Genomic DNA, 19,209 nt, shown 5'->3' with positions numbered 1-19,209 from the left:
CATTCCTCTCCCTGCAATGACACCTAGGAGCTTTAAGTACAGAGGCGCCTAGGGTCACCATCGCAGCACCAATTCCTCTGTCCTGCAATGACACCTGGAGGACTGTAAGTGGACAGATGCGCCTAGTCGTCCATCCCAGACCCCTTCCTCTGTCCTGCATGGGCCCGGGAGGCTGTAAGTGACAGAGGCCCTAGGGGTCATCCACCCAGCCCCATTCCTCTGTCCTGCAAGGACACCTAGAGGCTGTAAGTACGAGGCACCTCTGGGGTCATCCATCCCACCGCCCCATTCCGCGGTCCGGCAGGACACCTAGGAGGCTGTAAGTGACAGAGGCGCCTAGGGGTCATCCATCCCCATCCCCATTCATCGGTCCTTGCATGCCACACTAGAGGTGTAAGTGACAAGGCGCCTAGGGGTCATCCACCCAGACCCCATTCATCTGTCCTGCAAGGACACCTAGGGATGCTAGTAAGTGACAGAGGCCGCCTAGGGGTCATCCATCCCAGACCCATTCCTCTGTCCTGCATGGGCACCTAGGGCTGTAAGTGGACAGGCGCCTAGGGTCATCCCTACCACCCCGCCCCATTCCTCTGTCCTGTCAGACACCTAGGACTGTAAGTTGACAGAGCCCTAAGGGGTCATCCATCCCAGCCCCATCCTCTGTCCTGCAAGGACACCTTAGGAGGCTGTAAGTTGACAGATTCGGCCCTAGGGCTCCATCCGCCCCAGTCCTCGGTCGTGCTGGAACACCTAGGAGCTGTAAGTGACGAGGGCTCCTAGTGCTCTCAACTCCCGCCCCCATTCCTCTCTGTCCTGCAAAGGACACCGAGGAGGCTGTAAGTGACAGAGGCGCCTAGGGTGCATCCATCCCGACCCCCATTCCCCTTGTCCTGCATTGTACACCTAGGAGTTCTGTCAAGTGAAAGTCCCCTAGGGGTCATCCATCCAGACCCATTCCTCTGTTCTCTCATGACACCTAGGAGGCTTGTAAGTGACAGAGGCCCTAGGTTCATCCATCGCATCCCCATTCCTCTTTCCTGCCATACCCTAGGAGGTTTGTAAGTTGGCAGAGGCGCCTAGGGTCATCCATCACGCCCATCCTCTGTCCTCCATGACACCTAGGATGCTTGTAGTGACAAGACCCTAGGGGTCATCCATCCCATTCCCCATGCCTCTGTTCCTGCCTTTTCACCTAGGAGGCTGTTTGACAGGCGCCTAGGGGTCATCCATCCACACCCTTCCTCTTGCCTGCAAAGGCGCACCGGTAGGTGGCTGTAATTTACAGAGCGCCTCGGTAGTTCATCCATCCAGACCCCATTCCGTCTGTCCTGCATGGACACCCTAGGAGGCTTTAGTGACAGAGCGCCTAGGGGTCATCCATCCCAGCCCCATTCCCTCTTTCTTGCATGGACACCTAGGAGGCTGTAAGTGACAGAGGCGCCTAGGGGTCATCCATCCCAGCCCATTCCTCTGTCCTGCAAGGACACCTGAGGCGTAAGTCTCAGAGGCGCCCTAGGGGATCCATCCATCCCAGACCCATCCTCTGTCCTGCATTGGACACCTAGAGGCTGTAAGTGACAGAGGCGCCTAGGGGTCTTCCAGCGCAGCCCCATTCCTGTCCTGCAGGACACCGGGGAGGCTGTAAGTGACAAGAGCGCCCTAGGGGTCATCCACCAGCCCCATTCCCCTGTCCTGCATGACACCTAGGAGTCTGCAAAGGAAAGGGTCCGCTAGGGGTCATCCATCCCAGACCCAGTTCCTCCTTCTGTTCTGCAGGGACACCGAGGAGGCGGTAATGACAAGAGGCGCCTAGGGGTCATCCATCGCAGCCCCATCCTCTGTCCTACATGACACTAGGAGGCTGTAAGTGACAGAGGAGCCTAGGGGTCATCCATCGCAACCCCATTCCTCTGTCCTGCAATGACACCTAGGAGCTGTAAGTGACAGAGGCGCCTAGGTCATCCATCCCAACCCATTCTCTGTCCTGCATGGAACACCTAGGAGGCTGTAAGTGAAGATGGCGCCTAGGGGTCATCCATCCCCACCCATTCCTCTGTCCCTCATGGACACCTAGGGAGCGTGTAGAGTGACAGAGCGCCTAGGGGTCCAATCCTCCCTAGCCCCATTTCCTCTGTCCGGCTGGACACCTAGGAGGCTGTAAGTGACAGACGCGCCTAGGGGTCATCCATCCCAGCCCATTCCTCTGTCCTGCATTGGCACCTAGGAGGCTGTTAAGTGACGAGGCGCCTAGGGGTCACCATCCGAGCCCCATTCCCTGTCCTGCATGGACACCTAGGAGGCTGTAAGTGACAGACCGCCTAGGGGTCATCCATCCCACCCCATTCCTCTGTCCTGCATGGCACCTAGGAGGCTGTAAGTGACGAAGGCGCCTAGGGTCATCCATCCAGCCCCATTCCCTCGGTCCTGCAAGGCACCTAGGAGGTGTAAGTGACAGAGGCGCCTAGGGGTCATCCATCCCAGCCCCATTCCTCTGTCCTGCATGGACACCTAGGAGGCTGTAAGTGGACAGACGCGCCAGGGGTCATCCATCCCAGCCCATTCCGCTGTCCTGCATGGGCACCGAGGAGGCTGTAAGTGACAGACGCGGCGCCTAGGGGTACACCATCCCAGCCCCATCCTCTGTCCTGCAGGAGGCACCTAGGAGGCTGTAAGTGACAGAGGCGCCTAGGGGTCATCCATCCTAGCCCCATTCCTCTGTCCTGCATGGACACCTAGGTTGCTGTAAGTGACAGAGGCCGCTAGGGGTCCATCCTCCCACCCATCCCCATTCCTCTGTCCGGCATGGGCACCTAGGAGTCTTGAAAGGAAGGGGCACCTAGGGGTATCCATCTAGCCCCATTCTCTGTCCCTGCATGGCACATAGGAGGCTGTAAGTGACAGACGCCCTAGGGGCATCCATCCCAGCCCCATTCCCTGTCCTGCATGGGCACCTAGGAGGCGGTAAGTGACAGAGGCGCCTAGGGTCATCCATCCCAGCCCCACCTCTGTCCTGCATGGACCCTAGGAGCTGTAAGTGACAGAGGCGCCTTAGGGGTCATCCATCCTAGCCCCATTCCTCGGCCGGCATGGACACCTAGGGGCTGTAAGTGACAGACGCGCCTAGGGGTCATCCATCCCAGCCCATTCCTCTGTCCTGCATGGGCACCGTAGGAGGCTGTAAGTGACAGACGCGCCAGGGGTCATCCATCCCAGCCCCATCCTCGGTCCTGCTGGGCACCTAGGAGGCTGTAATGTGAGAGGCGCCTAGGGTCCATCCATCCTAGCCCCATCTCTGTCCTGCATGGACACCTAGGAGGCGGTAAGTGACAGAGGCGCCTAGGGGTCTCCATCCAGCCCATTCCTCTGTCCTGCATGGCACCCTAGGAGTCTTGAAAGGAAAGGGCACTAGGGGTCATCCTTCCATTTTAATTAATAAAAAAAATATGAAAAAATAATAAAAATAAGCACAGGTTTATATATATATTTAACAATAAAAATAATGCATCCTGTAATCCCCCTCATTGCCAACCCGCGAATGCCTCGTACACTAAATAATATAATAATAATATAATAATAATATTTTATCCCCCGTAAAGGCCAGAAAAGGATGCGATTGTCATGCTTATTTATGACTTCAAAGGCAGTTCAGAGCTGTCCCTGAATTCCTTGCAAAAGCATGTATCTTTTGGCCATGGCCTAATTGACAAAAGCAACAAATGTAAACATTCGCATTTTAGCATGGATTCTCCAAGGAAAGGTGCCCGTGCCCTTTCATTGTTCCCTTTCCCTTTCATTAGCTGACTTCCAACAAAGGGATACTGTTGCAAAGGACACACACACACACACACACACAACAAAACATGCGCTCATTTTGTATATATTTAATAATTAAAATAATGGGAGGGTGGGGGGAAACTGCATTTGCCCTCCAAAAGCCACCCTGATTTGCCCTTTTGCCTTATGTCACCTGTTGCACCCAGATTCCCCTTTTTCCTTCGGTTCTTCCCTTCTCCCCCTCCCCTCCGCTAAATAGGACCCTAGAGATGGGGGGGGGGAACCCCCTTGCCCCCCCGGAAGCACAAAGGTCAGGATGGCACCAAAGCCTCTAAAGGGCATGCGCAAATATGTTGATGCGAAATGCAAAAGACAAAAGGAAGGCGTGGTGTAGTAGACAGTTCCGCTATGCATGGTTTCGCATCACGCAAATCACAACTTTCACGCAATTATAGCGCTAACATAAGGTTACGGGGGAATGACAGAAAAGCAAGCAATGTGGTAAGACATCGCGCGAAATAGTCATTTCGCAACGTTCTTTACACTTCCTTAGCACAATTGCAAGGTCCAAAACTTGAGTCTGATAAACTCCCAGGTCTGCCTCTTACCTTCTGCAGAAGGGTCCCCCCCCAAAGTGCCCCTGAGGAGGAGGAGCAGGAGGAGGGCTGCCTCTGAGGCCTTGGGTTCGAATCCTCCAGTGCCCTCCCATGGCGCTCTCCCTGCCTTCTTGGCTGTTCGACAGTGGAACACACTCCTTCCTCAATGGAGATGTTGGTGGAGTCTCCTTCTTTGGAAGCTGTCTTTAAGCAGAGGCTGGATGGCCATCTGACAAAATGGGATGCATTAATTGGGAGTTCCTGCATGGCAGAAGAAGAAAGGGGTTGGACTGGATCAAGGCCCTTTTTGGGGTCTCTTCCAAACCTATGATTCTATGAGTGTCTGTCTGTCTGTCTGTCTGTCTTTATTTATTTAATATAAGATTTAAAGCAGTAAATCCACAAAGAGAAGCCAAATGAAAGGCAGACTGAAGCACCTCCAGACCACCTTTGGCCATCTTGGCTGCCCTTCTCTGGACACCTTTGGGATTCCCTCTAAAACAAATGACAAACACATTCACTGTCCAGGTTCCCAGGTTTATTGCGCCATGTTTCATACGTGACAATGACAGTCCCTGCACCCCTGGATTTGTTATTCTTGTTGTTCTTCTTGAACTCTTGCATGATGCGCTTCACAGCGATGTTTGAGAGTTGCATCGTCATACATGACTTATCATGTCTATATGACCTGCGTCCAGAAAGATGACAACTGGTGGTTGCGCACTACACAACCCTGCCATACGGATTTGCCTAAGAAAGCTGATATTGGCAAATGCTTTCCCACTTTCCCTATTCATGAATTTATTATTATTATTATTATTATTATCATCATCATCATCATCATCATCATCATCATCATCCATATTATTGCTTTGACCTGAGGCCCATGTTGACCAACCATTTAATAGGTTCCTCTCTAGGAATATCTAGGTCCTCTAGGTCTTTCAGTGAAACTTTTAGTTAAAGTTGACCATAGAGTTGCGCTGGAGGACCTAGAGATTCCTAGAGAGGAACATATTAACCATATCCATGAACAATCGAATCCGCAAAAGTCAAAGCCCCAAATGAAGAGGGACGACTGTCCATAGAGTTAAAGCACAAAGGCAAAATTAGAATATTAAAACACAACTAATTTGACACAGCAGATGTTAAAAGTATAAAAATTTACACAGCACCAATCTGGGAAGAGTCCCATGCGCAGGTGAGTCAATTTGCACATGAAGCAACTGTCCGGATAAAAAAGCCCTTCACCTGCCAACAAACGGAGGACGTAGGACCACAGAGAGTTGGAAGCAGAGGGAGGTGGCTCCCTTCCTTCCTTCTCTCCATCCATCCTTTCTTCCTTTCTTTCTTTCCATCCATCCTTCCATCCTTCTCTTCCTCACTTCCACCTGGAGACCTGGGGGTTCCCACGGCAGGAAGTGTGGGCCTCTCGCATGCTCTGTGTGGCTGCCTCCTGCTCCGTTGCGCTAACATGGTGGATCACAAACAGGTAGCGGTAGTTGCAGAGGTGCCACTGGGCGTTCTGCTTGGCGAACCGGGTGCTGGGGGTCAGCTGCAGGCCTGTGTGCCATGCCAAGATCCCAATGTAGGCGTCCTCCACCGGGATTGGACGCACCTGCTCTGCCGCCCACAAGACCAACCTGGTGGCGCGCAGGGAGAGGAGGTAGCCAACGCCACTGGCATAGGGCGGGTACTCGCTCGCAGGGTAGTCCTCTCTGGAGACGTACCACTTGCTGGTAGGATGGCGGATGACCTGACGCTTCTCCGGAGGAAAGACGGAGCCGGCGTAGAGGAGGTCGTGCTCGAGGGGATGCCGCTTGACCAGGAACTCTGGCAGCCAGTCAGTGTTGACGAAGCAATCATCGTCGGTCTTGAGGATGAAGCTGGGCCGGCAACGCTCCACTGACCACTTGAGGCCGTGCAGGACCTTCAGGGTCAGGTTGCGATAGGTGTCCAGGTAGCCCCCCAAAAGGATGTCCCCAAATGCCCGCTGCTCCTGCTGGACTTGACCGATGGTCATCTTGCTCAGGCTCCAGCCGACCAGGAAGACCACCTGCCAAGGATAAGGCGGAGGGGGCTGTGCTTGGGCCGCCCAGGTCCTCCGGATCGCCCGCCGCCGTTCTGCGTTCCCGGGGGCCGATGTCACGAGGATCAAGAGCACCTGCCCCGGTGTGCAGCGTGGCTCGGGGAAATCTCCTTGGAACAGGAACCTCCAATCCACTCTGCTGTGGGTCAAGGCTGCAGTCCCAGATGGCTCCTGATGGTCAGCGTGGGGGCAGTCAGAGGCCTGCTGCATCTTCTGGGCATCCTGGGTCAGAAGAAGCAGCAGCAACAGCAGCAGGACCCAGAGGAGGGCAAAGGAAAAGAAGGCACCCAGGCAGCCCCAGAGGCACCTTGGACCCATAGAAGAGGGGAAAGGGGTACCAGGCGAGGGCCCTGTCCTCACAGCCGCCTGCAGAGAGGCGCTCCCAGCTGCTGGACAGAGTCCGGCGGGCCAAAGGTCAGCTGTCTGGTGTCTCATTAACCCGTCTGAGGATAAAGGACCGTCAGGGCCCTGACTCTGCTAGCAAGACAGGAACAAAACTCTGCAACGCGGACATAGTCCCCAGGACAGGAACGCAGCCCCTCTGCCCCACCTTTCGGCTGGACCGTCGGGGTGCAAAGACAAGGAAGGTGGGGCAGTGACAACAGCTGAATGGCTGGACTCAGCCTCACGTCCAGGCTGCCCCTTTGTGCTCTGGACTGTCTCCCATTCTGCTCCTCTTCTGTGTCCTAAGGAAAAGAAAATCACAGAATCAGAGCGTTGGAAGAGACCCCAAAAAGGGCCCTGATCCAGTCCAGCCCCTTTATTTGGCCATGCAGGAACTCTCAGTCAAAGCATCCCCATTGACAGCTGGCCATCCAGCCTCTCTTTAAAGACCTCCAAGGAAGGAGGGAATATATTCCACTGTCGAACAGCCCTTACTATCAAGACCTTGCTCCTAATGTTGAGCTGGAACCTTTTTCACTGGCGCTTGCATCCATTGCTCCATTGGTTCCTATTCTCTGGAGCAGCAGAAAACAAGCTTGCTCTCTCCTCCTCCTCCTCCTCCTCCTCCATGTGGCATCCCTTCCAATATTAGGGGAGCAGAGAGAAAAGGAGAAGAAGAAGAACAAATGAGTGGGTGAGAACGTCTTTGTGCTTCAGAGGCAGCCAATGACTTGAATAAGTCTGCTCCTCTGGGCCTCTGCTTCCCACCTGAAACAAGAGGCAGAAGGAGGCAGCCTTCTTGCAAAGGGAAAGTGCAAGCGGATGTCAGAGCACCAAACGAAGCAGCATTGCTTTCTGAATGGTCAGGACAAACCTAAGGGCCGAGGAGCTGCCTTTGACCCCAAGAGCCAAGGCACAGCGAAAAAGGCCAGCTGAGGGCAGCCGTTCTGCTGCTGGCTTCTCCTGCTCCTCCTCCGCTGGCAGCCTCCCAGTTGCAGCTGAAGAGGGTGGCCCTCCCAGGGTTGCCCTTGGACTGCAACACCCAGAAGCCCCCCTGGAAAGCAAGCAAGGAGGAGGAGGAGGGCGGCCAGAGAGCGGCGGTGCCTCCCTTCTTGGAGGCTGCCTTCAAGCAGAGGCTGCTTCGATTGGGAGTTCCTGCATGGCAGGAGAAGGGGCTTGGGCTGGGCCTTCCAACTCTATGGCTCTCTGAGTGAGAGTTCCTGCATGGCAGAATGGAGCGGGACTGGATGGTCCTTGAGGTCTCTTCCAACTCTATGGTTCCTGACAATGAGGGCTGTTCCTTTGGAGACTCTGCTGGAGCCTCTTCCTTGGAGGCTGGAGGGCTCTCTGTCAACAGGGGGATGTTTTGACTGAGAGGGTTTGGGCTGTACCTTTTGACTTTGTAAGCCGCCCGGTTGCTTTTGGTAGAGAGGCGGGAGATAAATACATGTTATGATGAAGATCTTCATGGTTATCCCTTCTAGCGCTAGGGACAAAATGAGATGCATTCACTGGGCCCTCCTCTCACAGCCTGGTCCTGGGAAGGCCTGGCCAGGCGGCCGGGGCCCTCGGCCCTTGGGCCTCCAGGCCAGCCCCCAGAAGGGCCTCTCTGCTGACCCTGGTTCCCCAGAGTAAAGGCTGAGGGGGGGGGGGAAGAGTGGCTTTTCTACGTCACTTCCGCCTCCTGAACTTCCCGACGGAAGGGGGACCTGCTGCGCGCACCTCCCCTTAACACCTGGTTGCCTTGGCGACGAAAGCGGCACCTGCACCGCCCACTTCCGGGTCCGCCCCGCAGCAGACCCCCGATTGGTGGGGAAGTGACCAATGGGAATCGCGGGGCTGCCGAGTGAGAGCCAGTCAGAGGAGGACGGCAGTGGCCGCAGAGCTACGAAAGGATAAAGGCACCCGAGGGGCCGGAGCTTCCGGGTCCCTCCGTCAGCCATCTTTAATTATAGGCCGCTTCTTTGTGTGGAATTAGCCAAATCCAGAGACTGATTAAGACGGCAGAAGCCCCAGAGCCACTAAGAGGCTGATTCTGTGGCCTCAGCTCTGGCCTGGGAAGGCAGCGGTCCCCAAACTGTGCCCCTTAAGGGATTTGGGACTTCAACTCCCAGAGGCCTCAGCCATATTGGCCAATAGTGCGGGATTCTGGGAGCTGAAGTCCCAAATCCCTCAAAGAGCACACTTTCAGGATCACTGCCTCAGGCGATGAGAGGAGTGCGGTTGGAGCTTTGGACTCAGAGACCAGGGTTCGAATCCCTGCTCAGCCATGGAAACCCATTAGGAGGCTGGCTTAGGCAATAATAAGTCACACTCTCTCAGCCGCAAGGAATTCAGAATTCGAGACACATCCCAGATAACAACCAGGCTAGAGCCAGAGTGGATGGGATGGAAGGCAGAAGAGGAAGGGAAGACTGGAAGAGTATTTGTCTCTGTCCAAAAGGGAGAGAATGATTTCTGCTAAACTCCGGAGAAGCCCCAAGGGCTCCGGAAAAGCCTGAGAGGGAGGTCAGTGCGGATGTTATTGTAGTGAATCAATGGTGATGCCATTGCTCTGGCGGTTGTATTTTATAGGGAGTGGCTTGATTGCTGTGATCCCGCCTCGATCCGCCAGGAGAGAAGGGAGATGTGAGGCAAGATTGGTATTACTATTAGTATTATTAGAGGTAATTGAAACGGATAAATTCAGGATGTTAATGAGAGATAATACGGCTAAAAAAAGGAGAGGAAATACAGAATCCATTGTTTAGATATTTAGATATTCTTTGCTACGCATTTCTGCGCAGCGCGTTGCGTGGTCAGCGCGCTTGGCGTTTCCACGACTGCCCCACAAACGACGCACGTATGCGCAGCTGCGTCACAGTCTGGCCCCACCTTTATTCTTTATTCCAATGGGAAGGAGGTTAACACTGTGAAAGAAACGCTTTAGGAAGTGCTACCTCCGCCTGCCTGCCATCAGCACTCACAGATCTGGTCCCCTTGTGGCCCCGTTCCAACGGCTTCTCCTGTAGGCAGACAGAGAGATGCGCCATGCGCTCAGCGGTCCCAGTGACACGGAAAAGTGGCCACAGGCACGGAGGGGAATGGCCAAGCGCACAGCAGGAAAAGGCATCCTCTTTCCAAAGGCGACTTGCACCAGAGTCCCAAGGAACAATATAAATCTCAGGAAGATACTGGATTTCAACCAGTGCACAAAAAGCCCCAAATACCAAACAAGGCGGTCTTCAAAGTTCGTTGTGCTGAAGGCCTCTGGAAATCCTGCTGGAGATGTCCTGCAGATGCTTCTTGACCTGAAGGGACAGAAAACGCCATTTGCACTCTTGTCTTTATTATCGTTTGGCTTAGAATCATTCAAGGATAGAACCATAGAGTTTGGAAGACACCCCAAAAAGGGCCCTGATCCACTACAACCCCTTTATTCTGCCATGCAGGAACTCTCCATCAAAGCAGACCCATTTTGGCAGATGGCCATCCAGCCTCTGTTTGAAAACCTCCAAAGAAGGAGGCTCCACCACAATCTCCATGGAGGGAATATGCTCCTCTGTTGAATAGCCCTTACTGCCAGGAAGATCCTCTAATCTTGAGCTGGAATCTCTTTTCCTGCACCTTGCCTCCATTGCTCCATTGTGTCCTGTTCTCTGGAGCAGCAGAAAACAAGCTTGCTCCCTCCTCAATGTGACATCTCCAAGCAATTAAATGGGACTGTCATATCACCTCTTGAACTTCTCTTAAATATTTGAAGAGGTATCACATGGAGGAGGGACCAACCTTGCTTTCTGCTGCCCCAGAGACTAACCTATGGAGATGGGGGAGGTTGCTTTCTGCTGCCCCACAGACTAACCTACGGAGGTGGGGGAGCTCGCTTTCTGCTGCCCCAGAGACTAACCTACGGAGGTGGGGTAGAGCTCGCTTTCTGCTGCCCCAGAGACTAACCTATGGAGATGGGGAGAGCTCGCTTTCTGCTGCCCCAGAGACTAACCTACGGAGGTGGGGGAGAGCTCACTTTCTGCTGCCCCAGAGACTAACCTACGGGGTGGGGAGAGCTTGCTTTCTGCTGCACCCAGAGACAAACTAGGAGAGGGGGAGCTCGCTTTCTGCTGCCCCAGAGACTAACCTACGGAGTGGGGAGCTCGCTTTCTCTGCCCCAGAGCTAACCTACGGAGGTGGGTAGAGCTCGCTTTCTGCTGCCCCAGAGACTAACCTACGGAGGTGGGGGAGAGCTCGCTTCTGCTGCCCAGAGACTAACCTATGGAGATGGGGGAGCTCGCTTTCTGCTGCCCCAGAGACTAACCTACGGAGGTGGGGGAGAGCTCGCTTTCTGCTTGCCCCAGCAGACTACCTATGGAGATGGGGAGAGCTCGCTTTCTGCTGCCCCAGAGACTAACCCGGATGGGGTAGTGGGAGAGCTCGTTTCTGCTGCCCCGAGACTAACCTACGGAGGTGGGGAGAGCTCGCTTTCTGCTGCCCCAGAGACTAACCTACGGAGGTGGGGAGAGCTCGCTTTCTGCTGCCCCAGAGACTAACCTATGGAGATGGGGGAGGCTCGCTTTCTGTGCCCCAGAGACAACCTACGGAGGGGGGAGAGCTCGCTTTCTGCTGCCCCAGAGACGAACCTACGGAGGATGAGGGAGAGCTCGCTTCTGCTGCCCAGAGACTAACCTACGGAGGTGGGGGAGAGCTCCTTTTCTGCTGCCCCAGAGACTAACCTACGGAGGTGGGGAGAGCTCGCTTCTGCTGCCCCAGAGACTAACCTACGGAGGTGGGGGAGGAGCTCGCTTTCTGCTGCCCCAGAGACTAACCTACGAGGTGGGGGGAGGGCTCGCTTTCTGCTGCCCCAGAGACTAACCTACGGAGTGGGGGAGAGCTCGCTTTCTGCTGCCCCAGAGACTAACCTACGGAGGTGGGGAGGAGAGCTCGCTTCTGCTGCCCCAGAGACTAACCTATGGAGGTGGGGGAGAGCTCGCTTTCTGCTGCCCCAGAGACTACCTACAGGAGGTGGGGAGAGTCGCTTTCTGCTTGCCCCAGAGACTAACCTACGGGAGGGGGGGAGAGCTCGCTTTCTGCTGCCCCAGAGACTAACCTACGGAGGTGGGGGAGAGCTCGCTTTCTGCCTGCCCAGAGACTAACTACGGAGGTGGGGGAGAGCTCGCTTTCTGCTGCCCCAGAGACTAACCTACGGAGGTGGGGGGAGCTCGCTTTCTGCTGCCCCAGAGACTAACCTACGGAGGGTGGGAGAGCTCGCTTTTCTGCTGCCCCAGAGACTAACCTATGAGGTGGGGGAGAGCTCGCTTTCTGCTAGCCCCAGAGACTACCTATGGAGATGGGGGAGAGCTCGCTTCTCTGCTGCCCCAGAACTAACCTACGGGTGGGAGGAGAGGCTCGCTTTCTGCTGCCCCAGAGACTAACCTATGGAGTGGGAGAGCTCGCTTTCTGCTGCCCCAGAGACTAACCTAGGAGATGGGGAGAGCTCGCTTTCTGCTGCCCCAGAGACTAACCTATGGAGATGGGGAGAGCTCGCTTTCTGCTGCCCCAGAGACTAACCTACGAGAGGTGGGGGAGAGCTCGCTTTCTGCTCCCCAGAGACTAACCTACGGAGGTGGGGAGAGCTCGCTTTTGCTTGCCCCAGAGACTAACTACGAGGTGGGAGAGGAGAGCTCGCTTTCTGCTGCCCCAGAGACTACCTAGGAGGATGGGGAGAGCTCGCTTTTCTCCGCCCCAGAGACTAACCTACGGAGGTGGGGGAGAGCTCGCTTTCTGCTGCCAGCCAGACTAACCTAGGAGTGGGGAGAGCTCGCTTTCTGCTGCCCCAGAGACTAACCTAGCGGTGGGGAGAGCTCGCTTTCTGCTGCCCCAGAGACTAACCTAGGAGTGGGGAGAGCTCGCTTCTGCTGCCCCAGAGACTAACCTACGGAGGTGGGGAGAGCTCGCTTTCTGCTGCCCCAGAGACTAACCTACGGAGTGGGGAGAGCTCGCTTCTGCTGCCCCAGAGACTAACTATGAGATGGGGAGAGCTCGCTTCTTGCTGCCCCAGAGACTACACCTACGGAGGTGGGAGAGAGCTCGCTTTCTGCTGCCCCAGAGACTAACCTATGGAGATGGGGAGAGCTCTTTCTGCTGCCCAGAGACTAACCTACGGAGGTGGGGAGAGCTCGCTTTCTGCTGCCCCAACAGACACTACTAGGAGATGGGAGAGAGCTCGCTTTCTGCTGCCCCAGAGACTAACCTACGGAGAGGGGGGGAGAGCTCGCTTTCTGCTGCCCCAGAGACTAACCTAGAGATGGGGAGAGGCTCGCTTCTGCTGCCCCAGAGACTAACCTAGGAGATGGGGAGAGCTCGCTTTCTGCTGCCCCAGAGGACTAACCTCACGGACTCGGTGTGGGAGGGAGCTCGCTTTCTGCTGCCCCAGAGACTAACCTATGGAGATGGGGAGAGTCGCTTTCTGCTGCCACAGAGCTAAACCTATGGAGATGGGGGAGAGCTCGCTTCTGCTGCCCAGAGACTAACCTAGAGTGGGGAGAGCTCGCTTTCTGCTGCCCCAGAGACAACCTCATGGAGAGGGAGAGCTCGCTTTCTGCCGCCCCAGAGACTAACCTCGAGGAGTGGGGGAGAGCTCGCTTCTGCTGCCCAGAGATAACCTAGGAGATGGGGAGAGAGCTCGCTTTCTGCTGCCCCAGAGACTAACCTACGGAGGAGGGAGAGCCGCTTCTGCTGCCCCAGAGACTAACCTATGGAGATGGGGAGAGCTGCTTTCTGCTGCCCAGAGACTAACCTAGGAGATGGGGAGAGTCGCTTTCTGCTGCCCCAGAGACTAACCTATGGAGATGGGGAGAGCTGCTTTCTGCTGCCCCAGAGATAACCTAGGAGGTGGGGAGAGCTCGCTTTCTGCTGCCCCAGAGACTAACCTACGGAGGTGGGGGAGAGCTCCTTTCTGCTGCCCCAGAGACTAACCTACGGGTGGGGAGAGCTCGCTTTCTGCTGCCCCAGAGACTAACACGGAGATGGGGAGGAGCTCGCTTCTGCTGCCCCAGAGACTAACCTACGGATGGGGGGAAGCTCGCTTCTGCTTGCCCCAGAGACTACCTACGAGTGGGGGAGAGCTCGCTTTCTGCTGCCCAGAGACTAACCTATGGAGATGGGGAGAGCTCGCTTTCTGCTGCCCCAGAGACTAACCTACGAGTGGGGGAGCTCGCTTTCGTGCCCCAGAGACTAACCTATGGAGATGGGAGAGCTCGCTTTCTGCTGCCCCAGAGACTAACCTATGGGAGATGGGAGAGCTCGCTTTCTGCTGCCCCAGAGACTACCTACTAGGATGGGGAGAGCTCGCTTTTGCTGCCCCAGAGACAACCTATGGAATGGGAGCCTTTTGCTGCCCAGAGACTAACTACGGAGTGGGGGAGAGCTCGCTTTCTGCTGCCCCAGAGACTAACCTAGGAAGTGGGGAAGCTCGCTTTCTGGAGCCAGGACTAACCTACGGAGTGGGGGAGCTCGCTTTCTGCTGCCCCAGAGACTACCTAGGAGGATGGGAGAGCTCGCTTCTTGCTGCCCAGGACTAACCTAGAGTGGGGAGGAGCTCGCTTTCTGCTGCCCAAGATAAACCTATGGAGATGGGGAGAACTCGCTTTCTGCGCCCCAAGACTAACCTACGGAGTGGGGAGAGCTCGCTTCTGCGCCCCAGAGACTAACCTACGAGGTGGGGAGAGCTCGCTTCTGCTGCCCCAGAGACTACCTACGGAGGTGGGGAGAGCTCGCTTCTGCTGCCCCGAGACTAACTACAGAGGTGGGGGAGAGCTCGCTTTTGCTGCCCCAGAGACTAACCTACGAGGGTGGGGAGAGCTCGCTTTCTGCTGCCACAGAGGACTAACCTATGGACGATGGGGGGCTCGCTTCTTGCTGACCCAGAGACTAACCTAGGAGGTGGGGAGAGCTCGGCTTTCTGCTGCCCCAGAGACTCAACCTATGGAGATGGGGAGAGCTCGCTTTCTGCTGCCCCAGAGACTAACCTACGGAGTGGGGGAGCTCGCTTTCGCTGCCCCAGGACTAACCTATGGGATGGGGAGAGCTCGCTTTCTGCTGCCCAGAGACACCTACGGAGAGTGGGGAGAGCTCGCTTTCTGCTGCCCCAGAGACTAACCTACGGAGTGGGAGAGAGCTCGCTTTCTTGCTGCCCCAGAGACTAAACCTAGGTGGGGGGATGAGAGCTCGCTTCTTGCTGCCCCAGAGACTAACCTACGGAGGTGGGGGAGAGCTCGCTTTCTGCTGCCCCACGAGACTAACCTATGGAGATGGGGGAGAGCGCTTTCTGCTGCCCCAGAGAAAACCTACGGAGGTGGGGGAGAGCTCGCTTTCTGCATGCCCCAGAATAACCTATGGAGATGGAAGCTGCTTCTGCTGCCCCAGAGACTAAACCTAGAGAATGGGGAGACTCGCTTTCTGCTGCCCCAGAGACTAACCTACGGAAGGGGAGAGCTCGCTTTCTCTGCCCGAGAAACCTAAAACCTAAACAATAAGGTGAGGGGAGCTCGCTTTCTGCTGCCCCAGAAATAACCTACGGAGTGGGGAGAAGCTCGCTTTCTGCTGCCCAGAAGACTAACCTAATGGAGAGGGGAGAGCTCGCTATTCTCGCACCAGAGACTAAACCTACGGAGTGGGGAGAGCTCGCTTCTGCTGCCCCAGAGACTAACCTAGAGATGGGAGAGAGCTGCTTTCTCTGCCCCAGAGCTAACCATAGAGGGGGAGAGCTCGCTTCTCTGCCCCAGAGACTAACCTAGAGAGTAGGAGAGCTCGCTCTGCTGCCCAAGAAGACTACTAGAGATGGGGAAGAGTCGCTTCTGCTGCCCAAGAGACTAACCTACGAGGGGGGGAGAGCTCGCTTTCTGCTGCCACCAGAGACAAACCTACGGAGGGGGGGAGAGCTCGCTTTCTGCTGCCCCAGAGACAACAAACGGAGGGTGGGGAGAGCTCGCTCTGCTGCCCAGAGACTAAACACATAATTTGGACCAAGAAATAGGGAGAGGAGAGCTCGCTTCTGGCCCCAAGACTAACCTAGAGATTGGGGAGAGCTCGCTTTCTGCTGCCCCAGAGACAACCTATGAGATGGGGAGAGCCGCTTTATGCTGACCCAAGAGACTAACCTACGAGTGGAGGAAAGCTCGCTTTCTGCTGCCCAAAGAGACTAACCTAAGAGGATGGGGAGAGCTCGCTTCTGCTGCCCCAGAGACTAAATAGAGATGGGGAGAGCTAGCTTTCTGCTGCCCCAAGACTAAAACCTAGAGATGGGGAGCCGCTTTCTGCTGCCCCAGAGACTAACCTATGGAGATGGGGAAGCTCGCTTTTGCTGCCCAGAGACTAACCATGGAGAAGGGAGAGCTCGCTTCTGCTACCCAGAGACAACCTATGGAGATGGGAGAGCTAGCTTTCTGTGCCCCAGAGAAACTAACCTAGGAGATGGGAGAGCTCGCTTTCTGCTGCCCCAAACTAACCTATGGAGATGGGGAGAGCTCGCTTTCTGCTGCCCAGAGACTAACCTAGGAGATGGGGAAAGAGCTCGCTTTCGCCTGCCCCAGAGACAACCTAGGGATGGGCGAGCGCTTTTGTGCCCCAGAGACTAACAAAAACTCGGGAAAGAAACAAATGGGAGAGCTTAAAAACAAAAAGCTTTTGCTGCCCCAGAGACTAACCTACGGAGTGGGGGAGAGCTCGCTTTCTGCTGCAAACAACCAAAAATAAGACTAACCTAACGGAGGTGGGGGAGACTCGCTTTCTGCCCCCAGAGACAACCACGAGGTGGGAGAGAAAGCTGCTTTCTTGCCCCAGAGACAACCTAGGAGATGGGGGGAGCTCGATTTCTGCTGCCCCAAGACTAACCTAGGAGTGGGGGAGACTCGCTCTGCTGCCCCAGAGACTAACCACGGAGGGGGGAGAGCTCGCTTTCTGCTGCCCCAAGACTAACTAAGGAAAAAGGTGGGGAGAGCTGCTTCCTGCCCCCAAGAACAACCTATGGAGATGGGAGCTCGCTTTCGCGCCCCAGAGACTAACAGGGAGGATGGGAGAGTCGCTTTCTGCCCCCAGAGACTAACACATAAATAAGAGAGATGGGGAGAGCTCGTTTCTGCTGCCCCAGAGACTAACCTAGGGAGAGGGGGAGCTCGTTTCTGCTGCCCCAGAGACTAACCTACGGAGTGGGGTAGAAGCTCGCTTGCGCCCCCAAGACAAACACGAGAGATGGGGAGAAGCTCGCTTTCTGCTGCACCCAGAGACTAACCTAGGGAGGGGAGAGCGCTTTTTTCCCCCAGAGACAAACTACGGAGTGGGAGAGTCGCTTTCTGCTGCCCCAGAGACTAACCTACGGAGGTGAGGGAGAGAGCTCGCTTTCGCTGCCCCAAGAGAACAAATAACTACAGAGAAAACGGATGGGGGAGAGCTCAATTCTGCTGCCCCAAAGACTAACCTACGGAGGTGAGGGAGAGCGCGCTTTCTGCTGCCCAGAGACTAACCTACAAGAGAATGAGAAGAAATAAGGGGGAGAGCTCGCTTTCTGCTGCCCCAGAGACTAACCTACGGAGGTGGGGAGAGCTCGCTTTCGCTGCCCAGAGATAAACTACGGAGGTGGGGAAGCTGCTTCTGCTGCCCAGAGACTAACCTACGGAGGTGGGGGAGACTCGCTTTCTGCTGCCCCAGAGACTACCTACGGGGTGGGGAGGCTCGCTTTCTGCTGCCCAGAGAGACTAACCTACAGAGGTGGGGTAGACTCGCTTCTGCGGCCCAGAGACTACCTACGGGAGGTGGGGGGGAGCTCGCTTTCTGCTGCCCCAGAGACTAACCTACGGGAGGGGGGAGAGGCTCGCTTTCTGCTGCCCCAGCGACTAACCTACGGGAGGTGGGGGAGAGCTCGCTTCTGCTGCCCCAGAGACTAACCTACGGAGGTGGGGGAGAGCTCGCTTTCTGCTGCCCCAGAGACTAACCTACGGAGGTTGGGGCAGAGCTCGCTTTCTGCTGCCAGCGACCTCTAACCTATTGAGGTGGGGGAGCTCGCTTCTGCTGCACCCCAGAGACTAACCTATGGGAGATGGGGGAGCTCGCTTCTTGCTGCCCCAGAGACTGACATCGGAGGTGGGGAGAGCTCGCTTTCTGCTGCCCCAGAGGACTAACCTATGGAGATGGGGAGAGCTTGCCTTTCTGCTTGCCCCAGGACTAACCTACGGGTGGGGAGAGCTCGCTTTTCTGCTGCCCCAGCGACTAACCTATGGATGTGGTAGAGCTCGCTTTCTGCTGCCCAGAGACTAACCTACGGGATGGGGAGAGCTCGCTTTCTGCTGCCCCACGAGACTACCTACGGAGAGGTGGGGGGAGCTCGCTTTTGCTGCCCCAAGAGACTAACCTACGGAGGTGGGGGGGAGGAGCTCGCTTTCTGCTGCCCCAGAGACCTAACCTACGGAGGGAGGTGGGGTAGAGCTCGCTTTCTCTGCCCCAGAGACAACCTACGGGGGTGGGGGAGGCTCGCTTTCTGCTGCCCAGAGACTAACCTACGGGAGGTGGGGGAGAGCTCGCTTTGCTGCCCCAGAGGCCTAACTCCGGGAGGTGGGGGGGGGGAGAGCTCTCGCTTTCTGCTGCCCCAGAGAGACTAACCTACGGAGGTGTGGGAGGGAGGCGAGAGATTAATGAGGAGGTGGGGGAGAGCTCGCTTTCTGCTGCCCCAGAGGGACTAACCTACGGAGGTTGGGGAGGGACTCGCTTTCTGCTGCCCCAGAGACTAACTCCTGAGGTGGGTGGATGGAGCTCGCTTTCTGCTGGCCCCAGAGACTAACCTATGGAGATGGGGAGAGAGCTCGCTTCTTGCTGACCCAGAGACTACTACGGACTGGAGGTTGGGGGAGAGCTCGCTTCCTGCTGCCCAGAGCTAACCTTGGAGATGGGGAGAGCTTGCTTTCTGCTGCCCCAAGACTACCTACGGAGGTGGGGGGAGAGCTCGCTTTCTGCTGCCCCAGAGACTAACCTATGGAGATGGGGGAGGCTCGCTTTCTGCTGCCCCAGGACTTACCTACGGAGATGGGGAGAGCTCGCTTTCTGCCTGCCCAGAGACTAACCTCGGAGGTGGGGGGAGCTCCTTCTGCTGCAGAGACTAACTATGGAGATGGGGAAGAGCTCGCTTTCTGCTGCCCCAACCCAGAGACTAACCTACGGAGGTGGTGCCGGAGCTCGCTTTCTGCTGCCCAGAGACTAACCTCTGGAGATGGGAGAGCTGCTTTCTGCTGCCCCAGAAGTCTAACCTATGGAATGGGGAAGCTCGCTTTCTGCTGCCCCAGAGACTAACCTACGGGAGGTGGGGGAGAGCCGCTTTCTGCTGCCCCCAGAGACTAACCTACGGAG

General features: G+C 56.1%; 2 protein-coding genes across 3 annotated transcripts in view; both read right to left on the bottom strand.

Annotated features, from left to right (window-relative positions):
* Positions 1–4,893: 4,893 nt before the first annotated feature.
* On the bottom strand, positions 4,894–9,541 carry LOC121923353 (beta-1,3-galactosyltransferase 5-like). 2 transcript variants are annotated; one of them, XM_042453702.1, is made up of 2 exons: positions 8,291–9,541; positions 4,894–7,145 (listed from the first exon to the last, which is right to left on the bottom strand). In XM_042453702.1, exon 2 carries the CDS (start codon positions 6,892–6,894, stop codon positions 5,752–5,754), a length of 1,143 nt encoding a protein of 380 aa, XP_042309636.1. In that variant the 5' UTR covers positions 6,895–7,145; positions 8,291–9,541; the 3' UTR covers positions 4,894–5,751. The 2 variants fall into 2 exon arrangements, with proteins under 2 accessions (XP_042309636.1, XP_042309637.1); XM_042453703.1 differs by having other exon boundaries at positions 8,566–9,541.
* A 155-nt stretch (positions 9,542–9,696) lies between these two features.
* LRPAP1 (LDL receptor related protein associated protein 1) overlaps positions 9,697–19,209 on the bottom strand; it is a 31,849-nt gene continuing 22,336 nt past the window's right edge. The window contains exon 10 of the mRNA XM_042447878.1: positions 9,697–10,133. Within this exon, the coding sequence (XP_042303812.1) occupies positions 10,068–10,133 (66 nt within the window). The 3' untranslated portion in view covers positions 9,697–10,067. The remainder of the gene's footprint in view (positions 10,134–19,209) is intronic.

Source organism: Sceloporus undulatus, chromosome 2 (assembly GCF_019175285.1).
Source record: "Sceloporus undulatus isolate JIND9_A2432 ecotype Alabama chromosome 2, SceUnd_v1.1, whole genome shotgun sequence".
Taxonomy (NCBI): Eukaryota; Metazoa; Chordata; class Lepidosauria; order Squamata; family Phrynosomatidae; genus Sceloporus; species Sceloporus undulatus.
The sequence above is the reverse complement of the archived record's forward strand: the minus strand, read 5'-3'. Positions and strand labels throughout refer to the sequence as shown.